The 12,019-nt window shown below is 42.4% G+C and overlaps 1 protein-coding gene across 3 annotated transcripts in view; it reads left to right on the plus strand.

Moving 5' to 3' along the window:
• Positions 1–12,019, plus strand: part of EIF2AK4 (eukaryotic translation initiation factor 2 alpha kinase 4) — a 97,895-nt gene that overhangs the window by 16,597 nt on the left and 69,279 nt on the right. For all 3 annotated transcript variants that reach the window (XM_039232828.1, XM_039232829.1, XM_039232830.1), the window contains exons 3-6: positions 1,864–1,966; positions 6,107–6,259; positions 8,896–8,976; positions 10,607–10,755. In XM_039232828.1, the coding sequence (XP_039088759.1) occupies positions 1,864–1,966; positions 6,107–6,259; positions 8,896–8,976; positions 10,607–10,755 (486 nt within the window). The remainder of the gene's footprint in view (positions 1–1,863; positions 1,967–6,106; positions 6,260–8,895; positions 8,977–10,606; positions 10,756–12,019) is intronic.

The raw sequence follows: 12,019 nt of genomic DNA on the forward strand, positions 1-12,019 counted from the left end.
TTGTGTGCGCTCTCTCCCTGTCTCTCTCTCTCTCAAAAATAAGTAAGCATTAAAAAAAAATTTTAAAAACACACTAAACCAACAGAGTTACCTGGGTGCCCTGGGATGATTTAAAAAACAGCAACGACAACATGGAAATGATTATAAAAGAGCTATAAAGTAGACATTATAATATCAGCTATATAAAGTTATAAATTAAATTACCTGTCAAGGGCATAAAAAACAATAAACATTAATTTTTTTAATTATTATTTTTGAGAGAGACAGACAGATAGCAAACAGGGAAGGGGCAGAGGGAGTGGGAGACACAGAATGTGAAGCAGGCTCCAGACTCAAACTCACAGACTGTGAGATCATTACCCGAGCATAGGTCGGCTGTTTAACCGACTGAGCCACCCAGGCACTACAAAATTTTTAAAGTTTAATTAGTATTGTAGATGAGTTTTTAATTATTCTGTTAATATTGATTGCTATATAAAGAGTGTTGAATTAAAAAGAAGTTATGCAAGGCTCGACTTAAGGGAGCATTCTTATTGTTGGCGATGATGCAGTACAGGAAAACCTTTCTTTTTCTGCAAAATAGTCTTTGATGCCACTGTGAGAGAGTCCTGGGTTAGATGGAGCATACTCAGAACGATATAGCCTTTCTGTTCCTTTTCCCCTATGTATTAAACTCCTTTCTCTCAGATGTCCATCTATCCAAGGAAATAGTGATGTAGAAACCTAGCACATCAAAGCATTGAGAAAACACAGAGGTAGTGAAATAGTAAAGGCTTTGCTAGACTAAAATACCATCGGTTACTTGGAAATGCTTGGTAGGAAGTAGAGTCAGCTTCAGTAAAATTAAAGTCTGATGTCAGTGAATTATTATTGGATATCTATTTAAAGTTTTTTTAACATTCATTTTTGAGAGAGAAAGAGACAGAGCGTGAGCAGGGGAGGGACAGAGAGAGATGGAGACACAGAGTCCGAAGACAGGCTCCAGGCTCTGAGCTAGCTGTCAGAACAGAGCCCGACGCAGGGCTCGAACCCACGAATAACAAGATCATGACCTGAGCTGAAATCAGAGGCTTAACTGACTGAACCACCCAGGCACCCCTGTTATTCGATATCTCTTGACTGGGAACCAATGGGAAGCTGAGAGGTGGCTGTGTACCTCGCACAGAGAGTGTTGAGTCTCGGTTGCACTCTGCAGGGGGACGAAGGGCATGCTGGGCATCCCTGTGGTAGCAGAGTGTGCAGAGCACACACAGGTAGACTCACATGTGTGTGAGTGAGCATTGCCAGCTCATTGGCAATCAGAAGGAGTGACACAACAGGGCACATAGCGGGGGTGCTGGATGGGTCACGGAGGCTTCATTATCAGCTTTTTGGGTTTAAGATTTTATTTTTAAGTAGTCTCTACACCCAACGTGGGGTTCAAACTCACAACCCCAAGGTTAAGAGTAACATGCTTTACCAACTGAGCCAGCCAGGCGCCCCACCTGAGGTTTCTTCTTGCCTGGTTGTGCTTGGCCTGCTTTATGCTAGAGCACACAAACGAGCCCAGAGCACTTGGACTCTTTTGCGGGTGAACTGTGAGAGCTGGGTAATTGTTAGGGGCAAGTCAGGATGGAGCCCAATAAGTCTGGCTCCCTTGGGGTTCCTGCTTCTCTCCCAGGGGCCACAGGTGACCCCATGTCAAGCACTGTGTCAGCAGAGTTGCTGGGACACCGTTGAAATCCTTGGAGGCAAAGGGAAACACTGCTGGGGGTGGAGAGACCTGTATGAACGCCCTGCACCCCAAGGCTGCACTTAGCAGATCCGAACGCAACGAGGCCATCCTTTTTTGGAGTAACTCCTTTTTGTCTTTTTCTTTTCCAGAGTCCCAGAAATAGAGTTAAAGAATGCTAAAGGCCTGTCAAATGAGAGTGTTCATTTGTTAAAATCCCACCTAGAGAAAGTGGCCAAAAAACACTGTGGAGAGGTAAGATATGTTTAACTGGACTTGTACGAGGGCAGTAGAATTCTCATCCACTTCACTAGCGCTCGCCTTCCTGCCTTTTCACTGGCTCAGAGGCTGTTGCGCTGCACCTCAAACTCCAGTTTGACTCCAGTGCTTTATTTCTTATTGGTATGTACAAAGAGGAACATTGGTAACTGTGTTTCTTTAATTGAGTTTTTATCAATGATAAGTCATAGAGTGTGTGTATGTTGATGCTTCAGAATGTTTCTGAAAAGAGTCCATTTGACCCTGGCCATCCAGTTCGCACACTTTGGACCTGGCATCATAACCTGATCTTGACTTGAACCTTTACGTTGGAAAATGTTTGCAGACAAGTAATTTCTTTTTTTTTCTTTTTAACTTATTTTGGGGAAAGCGCAAGCAGGGGAGGGGCAGAGAGAGGGGGACAGAGGATTGGAAGCGGGCTCTGCACTGATAGGCTGACAGCAGTGAGCCTGTTGTGGATGAGATCATGGCCTGAGCTGAAGTCCGATGCTTAATAGACTGAGCCAGCCACTCAGGTGCCCCAGACAAGTAATTTCTAACCAAACCTTGCAACCTCCCTGTTTCATATCCAAAGAGCTGATTGTTTTCCTTCTTAGTGATTAGCAGTATACTCTACTACATTGACATCCCTTTTGTATCTGAGCAATTCCATTTAGTTCAGTACTAATTCTCTTTTAATCTTCTGTTTATCAGCGTATACATGAGCTTCCCCTCTGGTGGTAGGTCTCTCTGGGTGACTTCTTAGAGCAGCCCGTTACTCTGGGTTTCTTAACCCAGACCAGTTCCCTTCAAGTATGACCCATCTTTTCCTTGCATTTGTATAAAATCACTCAGTGTTTGTGCCTAGGCAGCTCATGCTTAAGTATCCCATCCTGTCAAAACTGAGAAGAGTTAAGGAGAGACTTATCCCAGGCCTCGGTGTCTCTTTTGGACTTCTGGTAAACTGGACAGTTTTCCAGTTATGTTCTATAACACAGCAAGTCACAGCAGCACCCCACACCCTGGTACTGTTTCCAAGATCTTCAGTGATTGTTGACCTGTAGGGGTGATTATAGAACATCCAGATAAAACACTAGTCCCTGGGAATTATCCCAAAGTTTTTTCTAAATAGTCTGATGTCTAACTGAAAAATAATGTGGAATTATATTGAAAATTCAACTACAGAATCTTCTGGTTTCTTGGATCCATGATGTGTGATTTTTTTTAATTTGGAAAATATTTTTGCTTTATTCTTTACAAGGCAGTGCTATTAATTGGACTCACTGAGCTATACACTGGACCCCCAGAACTTCTTCATCATCCTATAATCAAAAGTTTGTACCCTTTATCCAACATCTGTGTCCTCCCTTCTCCTACCCCCAGCTCCTGGCAACCACCGCTCTAGTGTCTGTTTTTAGGAGTTTGGCTTGTTTGGATTCCAAATATAAGGGAGATCACCCAGTTTTCATCTTTCTCAGTCTGACTTATTTCATTTAGAATAATGCCCTTAAGGTCCATCTCTGTTGTTGCCAATAGCAGGGTGTCCTTTCTCTTGGACAAATTGTGTGTGTGTGTGTGTGTGTGTGTGTGTGTGTGTGTGTGTGTAACATCTTTATTCATTCATCTTTTTTTTAAATTTTTTAGTGTTTTATTTATTTCTAGGAGAGAGAGAGAGACAGCGTGAGCAGGGGAGGGTCAGAGAGAGAGGGAGTCACAGACTGAAACAGGCTCCAGGCTCTGAGCTGGCAGTCAGCACAGAGCCCGACGTGGGGCTCGAACTCATGAACCGCGAGATCATGACCTAAGCAAAAGTCAGACGCTTAACCGACTAAGCCACCCACGCGCCCCTATTCATTCATCTTTGATGGACACTGAGATTGTTTTCAAAACTTGGCTATTGTGAATAATGCAGCAATAACATGGGAGTGCAGATATCTCTTCAAGATCCTATTTTCATTTCCTTTGGTGCCCAGAAGTGGGGTTGCTGTATCTCGAACTTCTGGTTGTCTTTTTTTTTTTCTGAGAAATTATGACACTGTTTTTCTGAGCCACTTTCCCACCAACAGTGCACATGGATTCCGTTTTCGCCACATCACTTATTGTCTCTGCTCTTTTTGATGACAGCCATTCTAACAGGTGTGAGTGAAGTGATAGCTCATTGTAGTTTTGATTTGCATTTCCCTGTTGATGAGTGATGTTGAGCATCTTTTCATGTACCCGTTGGCCTTCTGGATGTCTTTGGAAAAAATGTCTATTCAGATCCTCTGCCCATTTTCTAAATGGATTATTTGGGATTCTTTTGGCTGATTATTTGTATGAGTTCCTTATATATTTTGAGTATTAGCTCTTTATCAGCTATGTGATTTGCAAATATTTCCTCCAATACCATAGGTTCCTTTTTCCTTTTGTTGATGGTTTTCTTTGCTGTGCAGAAGTTTTAGAATTTGATAGAGTCCCACTTGGTGAATTTTGCTTTTGATGCCCTTTGGCATTACGGTCTCCCGTGAACCGTGAGATCCTGACGTGACCTGAAACCAAAAATTGATTGCTTAACTGACTGAGCCACCCAGGTGCCCCTTGGCTTTCTTTTCACTCAGGATAATTCTCTAGGAGATCCAGATTGTTGCATGTATCAGTATTTGTTATTTCTTATTACTTTGTAGTATTCCATGGTATAGATATATCACTGTTGATTTACCCATCCACCAGGTGAAGGACATCTGAGTTGTTTCTAGTTTTTGGCTGTTAAAAATAAAGCTGTTGAAGGATTCACATATAGGGTTGTGTTTGTTTATTTTTGAGAGAAAGAGAGAGCATAAGCAGCGGAGAGGCAGAGACAGAGAGGGAGACACCGAGTCTGAAGTAGGCTCCAGGCTTTGAGCTCTCAGCTCAAATATGCAACATGAGGCTTGAACCCACAAACTGAGATCATAACCTGAGCTGAAGTCAGATGCTTAACTGAGTGGGGCACCCAGGTGCCCCTACGGGTTCTTAAATTTTTTTTTAATGTTTTTTAATTTATTTCTGAGAAAGAGAGAGAAACAGCATGAGCAGGGGAGGGTCAGAGAGAGAGGGAGACACAGAATCTGAAGCAGGCTCCAGGCCCTGAGCTGCCTGTCAGCACAGAGCCCGACGCAGGGCTCGAACCCATGAACTGCGAGAACATGAGCTGAGCCGAAATCGGAGGCTTAACAGACTGAGCCACCCAGGCACCCCTGCTGTGGTGTCTTTGTATTTGACCCTCGAGAGAAAGGTTAATGAACCTCAAGTGAACTGACTTTATATTCTTGTGTACGATGACTTATTACGAATCATCACCCTCTCAAGTCCCTTTAGAAATAAGAATGTTTAAACTGCTTTATTGTAATTGAGGAAAAAGAAATTCGAGAGTGGTAGTCCTCATCTGCAGAAGGAGCTTGGCATTCTTGACCTCTTTGGGGTTGGGGTTGGTGTGGTTAGTGTGGGGTCCCAGAGACCCTTGTTCTGTGAGTTTACCAACCTTCGGTGTGATTTATGACTCCTGGAGGTACAGGAAAGTGGCTCCTGTGCGTGCATAAAGAGTGTCTGAGAGGGGAGCATTTTTCACTCTGGTACTATCCATGAATGCTTCCCTAAGTGGGATGAAATGCTTTTTTAGTATTGATCAGCCTCCCACTGACCTGTTATTAGCAGGGAGAGAGTGAGGCCTTGAAGTATTTGCCCCTGTACCTCAGAGAATGTTTTCAGTGCACCGTATGGACACGTGAAGGCTCTCAAGCTGGTATTGATTTTTCGGCTGTCATTATGTAGGTAGGTTTTCTAGCTGGGAAGGTATTTTATTTTCATGCAATGTTAAATATTTTATCAGATTTATTTGTAGAGAAAAATATTTTTATCAGGTTTATTATACAGAAAATGCCAATAAAGTCGAATAGGACTGTAAAAGAAAAGTGAAGCTTTTTCTTTGTCTTGTGAGCTCCGTGAAAGCTTCTCCTGCCAAGGCTGCATCGTATACACCTAATTCAGAACATGGCCTGACAAAGTGAGTGTCACCGTTGTCAGCGGGCCTCTGATGTCTGCCTGCCTTCTGTTGTCTCCTTTGGGCCCTGGCTTCCGGTCAGTTGACCATTTGTGGTTGATTTTCATCTGCATGTTTAGGTGATGATATTCGAACTGGCCGACCACGTGCAGTCGTTTCTCAGCGAGCATAACAAGCCCCCTCCCAAGTCTTTCCATGAAGAAATGCTGGAAAGGCAGGCTCAGGAGGAACAGCGGAGGCTGTTGGAGGCCAAGCAGAAGGTGGAGCAGGAGGTAAGACCCTTGTCCCTACCGGCGGCTGAGCCCGGAAGTCTGCGAGCCCCTCTGTGTTCTGCCTCTGTCTCTGCCTACACAACTTACCTTTATTTAAAAAAAAAAAATTTTTTTTAATGCTTATTCATTCTTTGAGAGACAGAATACAAGCAGGGAAGGGGCAGAGAGAGAGGGAGACAGAATCTGAAGCAGGCTCCAGGCTCCCAGCAGTCAGCACAGAGCCCTACGTGGGGCTCAAACCCACGAACCGTGAGATCATGACCTGAGCTAACGTTGGACGCTTAATCGATTGAGCCACCCAGGCGCCCTAGGAATTGACTGAGTTTATAGGCTATTTTCTTCTTCTGTGGGACAAGTATCCCCTGCCCAAATGAGTAGCAAAAGCCAGAGATTGAATTTTTTTATGTTCACTAATTGTACTTTTTTCTTTAATCTCTTTGCACAAGTATATACATTCCTGTGTTATTTTTAAAATCTTTTAATCAAAGAAAATAATACATATCTAAGTTTCTTGATTTTTAACTTTTTTTTTCTATTTAGTATTTTAATCAACTTACCTAGAACTTATTTTGGTGTGGGTTATAAAAACGACCGTCCTAAGTTTTTTTTTCCTCCAGACATTTTTTTTCTTAGTTGATTTGTAGCATTTTACAGTGTGCCTTAACTCTATATGTTCTATTCTGAGTTCTATTTGTGAATTATGTATTTTGTTCAGTTTTTTTTTTTTTTGCGAGCCCCTACCGCTCTGAATTACTGTATCTTTTATAATAATTTAATATCTGAAACGTCAATCCCCCCTTTCTTCATCTTCCATTATGTATACTTTTCTTTCTTCCTCAGCCATTCTCACCCACTTACCTTACAGGTGAACTGCAGAATTTTTCGCTCACTATCGAAACAAACTCTCTGCACTAGACTTATATATTCATTTAGGAAGAAGTGACGTCTTGACAGTATTCAGACTTCCTATCCAGGAATGTTCTTCTCCATTTATTTTTATCTCTTGGTGAGGCTTTCTAGTTTTCTTCCTGTAGATTTTACTATGTTACTATTTCTTTTTTTTATGTTTATTTATTTTTGAGAGAGAGAGGCAGAGGCAGAGCTTGAGAGGGGGAGGGCCAGAGAGAGAGAGAGGGAGACACAGAATCCAAAGCAGGCTTTAGGCTCTAAGCTGTCAGCACAGAGCCTGATGCTGGGCTCGAACCCACGAACTATGAGATCATGACTTCAGCCGAAGTCAGATGTTTAATGGACTGAGCCACCCAGGCGCCCCCTGATACTACTATTTCTTGCAGTTACTTCTAGGGTTTTGTTATTTTGCTTTTCTTAGGTTCTTACTCCTGGTTTTGGGAGTTTTTCCCCCTTCATTTTGTTCATCCTGTGCTTATGTTAACACCATTAGTTACTTCTTACCTCCTATTTAATTGTGTAGGGGCGCCTGGGTGGCTTAGTCGGTTGAGCGTCCGACTTTCGCTTGGGTCATGATCTCACGGTTCGTGGGTTCGAGCCCCGCGTCGGGCTCTGTGCTGACTGCCAGCTCAGAGCCTGGAGCCTGTTTCAGTCTGTGACTCCCTCTCTCTCTGACCCTCCCCTGCTCACGCTGTCTCTCTCTATCTCCTAGAAATAAATGAAAAATATTAAAAAAAAAATAATAATAATTGTGTAGCCTAGTTATCATTTAGGAAGGTACATTTTTATTAGATAGTGAATATTGAGCTAACAATCTTAATTTGGTATACTGTTTACCTATAAGTTTTGGTATTTTTTTTCCTTTTGTATTATTGCTGATACAGTTCTTGGTAAGTCTTTTAACAGTTTTGATATCTATACTGGAATTTTATATATTGTTTATTGTTTATATTAATATTTTTATTTTAGAAAGAGAGCTTAAGTAGGGGAGAGTGGCAGTGGGAGAGAGAGAGAATTTTTTTAATGTTTAATTTTTGAGACGAGAGCACAAGCAGGAGGGGGGGGAAGTGAGGAGGACAGAGGATGTGAAGAGAGCTCTATGCTGACAGCAGCTAGCCCCATGTGGGGTTTGAACTCACTACACCTGGAATTTTAGGGGACTCTTAAAAAAATACCCACTATTTTTCTCAACCTTAATTCAGATCCACTTGAGCAATAGGTATAGGAGTCAAATGGATGAAGATCAAAATACCACTTTTAATAGTGAGCAAACTGGAGATGCAGCTGAAGGTCTATATAGCAGGTGGGGAGAGTGCCTGGGCCATTGCTATCCCTGCTCAAGGCCCTGAAGACAGCTCAGCCCACCTCCACCACGCTGGCCCTACACCCCTGTGGTAGAGGGCAGACCCAAATGCATGTTCTCCATGGACAGGCAGACAGCAAAGAGGAGGGACTAGGTCCAGGTGGGGAGAAGTGGGAGGCCAATGGCGAGGCTGTAGTGGAAATCTTTCTCCATGGAAACATGAAGTGTGGGAGTCCCTGCCCCTCCCATGGTCTTGAAATTGCCTAAGACCTGCTAAAACCGACCTAACTACAGTTTGTGGTCAGGTTCTGCATATTCAAGCCTTTTAGGAAAGGAGGGCTTGAATGACAGAAATGCAAAAGGTTTTTTTGTGGCTGTAGGATCTGGGTTTCAGAGATCTTGATAGCAGTGTGATTTCTTTCAGCAACGTGAGATTCTTCATGAGATTCAGAGAAGGAAAGAGGAGATGAAAGAAGAGAGAAAAAGGAAAGAAATGGCTAAACAGGTACTCTATCAGCTGTACCATAGTAAAACATTCTACATTTTGTCAAACGTGAAATGTTGTCATTTCCATTGATGATGGTTTCTTCTCCTGTGTTAGTAATGGTAGTAAAGCTGAAAATGAAGCACTAAAAAAAAAATCCCCCAAGTAGTATTCATTGTGTATTTTATTTTTTATTATTTTTTTTTAAGTTTGTTTATTTCAAGATAGAGAAAGAGAGAGTGGACGAAGGGCAGAAAGGGAGAGAGAGAATCGCAAGCAAGCTCCGTACTATCATAACAGAGCCTGAAGCGGGCTGGAACTCATAAATTGCCAGGTCATGACCTGAGCCAAGATCAAGCGTTGGATGCTGAGACACCAGGCTGCTCCCATTGTGTATTGTAGATTCCCCAAAGAGGAAGCAAAACTTAGAGTTGTGTGTTACCTGTAGATGACACGGGCTGATGGAATACTTTATCAAGTTCGTCCAGGGAGAGCAGAGATCAAAGCTTTGATAATTAACCCAGACTGGAATTGCTTTTTTTCTTTTTTAATTCTTAATAAGTACTTGGAAAATACAACTGTTCAACTGTAGAGTGAGTGGAAATCATATGGTTCTGCTGGAGATTTCATTCAGTGATGGAAAAGAAGGATCCCACAGGGCAGGTTGAGAAAGCAAGTGGTGGAAAAGGATAAAGCCCTTTTCCCTCGATTTTTCCTGAATGCAACTTGGTCACAAAACCAATTTCACACATTTGGAGAAATCCAGAGAAAAGTTTATGTGTTCCATTATGTAGAATTGGGGCCTTTTACTTACAGACAACTGTGGGGGGTGTTGGGAGGAGGCACTGATGTGTAAGGAAGGAGCACCTGGCTTAAAGCTTTGGCATTTTCACTGCCGGCTCTGTGACCTTGACAGGTGGCACAAATGTGACTCAGTTTTCCTCATCCCTTAAAATGGGGCTGATGATGCCTCCCTTCCTTTTCATGTAGTTATTCCCAGAGATAAATGTCCTCTGTGAAAGTACAGAGCCGTACACAAATGTAAGATAGGACTCTTTCCTCCAGCTCTGTCTTGCTCCAATCCACCTGCCCGCCAGCGTTCTCTGAATATCTCCTCCTCCTTACCCCCTCTTGCTTTTCTCCCTAACTTTTCATGCATCTTCTGAGAGTCTGAGTGTATTCATTTATAAAGTTCACCTTCTCTTGAAACTATAGCCCTGGCCTTCAGTTCTTGAACCAGTATATATATGGATGTTAAATTTTTTTTTAATTTTTTAAAATGTTTTATTTATTTCTGAGAGAGAGAGACAGAGAGACAGGTGTGCACAGGGGAAGGTCAGAGAGAGAGGGAGATACAGAATCTGAAATAGGCTCCAGGCTCTGAGCTAGCTGTCAGCACAGAACCTGACGCGGGTCTTGAACCCACGGACCGTGAGATCACGACCTGAGCCGAAGTCGGATGCCTAGGCAACTGAGCCACCCAGGTGCCCTGGATGTTAAATTTTTAAAAGTTAAGTTCAACTTTATTCCACTAGAAAGCATTCAGCTTAAATAAAGTTTGTACTCTTCTGCTGAATTAATGATTAGGTACAGGAATTGTCTCTTATTTATGACTTCTAGCTAATGTAGGTTTTACTTTTCTATGTTCTAGGAGCGTTTGGAAATTGCAAGTTTGTCAAACCAGGATCAAAACTCTAGGAAAGACCCAGGAGGACATAAAACAGGGCCCCTTCTACGTGGAGGCTCTCCCGACTTCGTGGGAAATGGTAAACCTCGGACCAACTCCTCTGGAAGGTCTAAGTAAGTCCCCAGGATTTCTGATCTGGAAGGAGAAGGTTGTAGAAGAAAGAAAATAACTTGTAGTGCCATGTGTTGGAATTTTCACATAAGAGTTTTAGTAACTCTTTCAAAACCTGTAAATCTTTTTGGTTTTTTTAGTTTATTTATTTTGAGAGAGAGTGAGAGAGGGTAAGTGGAACAAGGACAGAGAAAATGGGAGAGAGAGAGAATACCAAGCAAGCTCCATGCTGTCAGTGCAGGTCCCAATGTGGGGCTAGAACTCAGGGAATATGAGCTCATGACCTGACTTGAAACCAAGAATCAGATGCTTAACTGACTGAGCCACTCAGGGGCCCCATTGCTACTTTGCTACTTGGCTTTTTTTTTTTTTTTTTTTTTAAATCATCGTTCCTTCTTTTTTCAGGTATCAAGGGCTTAGACACCTGATTTAGTCTTCTAAAATTGAATTGTCTCTAACTCTCCGTCTTTTATAAGACGTAGTTAATAACATTTGGGGGGCACCTGGGTGGATCAGTCTGTTGAGCGTTTGACTTTGGCTCAGGTCATGATCTCAGGATTCGTGTGTTCGAGCCCCATGTTGGACTCTGTGCTGACGGCTAGCTCACAACCTGGAGCCTGCTTCAGATTCTGTATCTCCCTCTCTCCCTGACCCTCCCCTGCTCATGGTGTCACACGCTCTTTCTCTTTCAGAAATAAATAAAACATTTAAAAAAACACCTCAGTGCTGGACAAGTCCAAATTAGACAGTATGAGCACCCAGTATATAGACATCTCTTGGGGTGAAAACAGGAACCATCAATGACACTGGATTTTTCCTATTTATCCCTTCTCTTAGAACTTTGTGTGATTTACCTTTTGTCTTTCAGGATTGTTATTGCTGTTAAACAGTCTATTCTGTTTGTGCCACATTTATTGTTTTCTTGACACTTTCACTTTTATTTATTTTTAAAAATTTTTAATGGTTTTATTTTATTTTTGAGAGAGAGAGAGAGAGAGAAGAGAGCACAATCTGAAGGAGGCCCCAGGCTCTGAGCTGTCAGCACAGAGCCTGATGTGGGGCTCAAACTCAAGGACTGTGAAATCATGACCTGTGCCGAAGTCGGATGCTTAACCAGCTGAGTCACCCAGGCGCCCTAGACACTTTCACTTTTAAAGTTATCTCTATTCTTCTTTCAATCCTCATGATACATCTTTTCTTACTAAAACTCGTAACCTTCTCATTGTGTTTGTACTCAACAGTCATGATGTGATGATTAACATTCTA

Source organism: Hyaena hyaena, unplaced genomic scaffold, assembly GCF_003009895.1.
Source record: "Hyaena hyaena isolate Hyena2069 unplaced genomic scaffold, ASM300989v1 scaffold_70, whole genome shotgun sequence".
In the NCBI taxonomy this organism is placed as follows: Eukaryota; Metazoa; Chordata; class Mammalia; order Carnivora; family Hyaenidae; genus Hyaena; species Hyaena hyaena.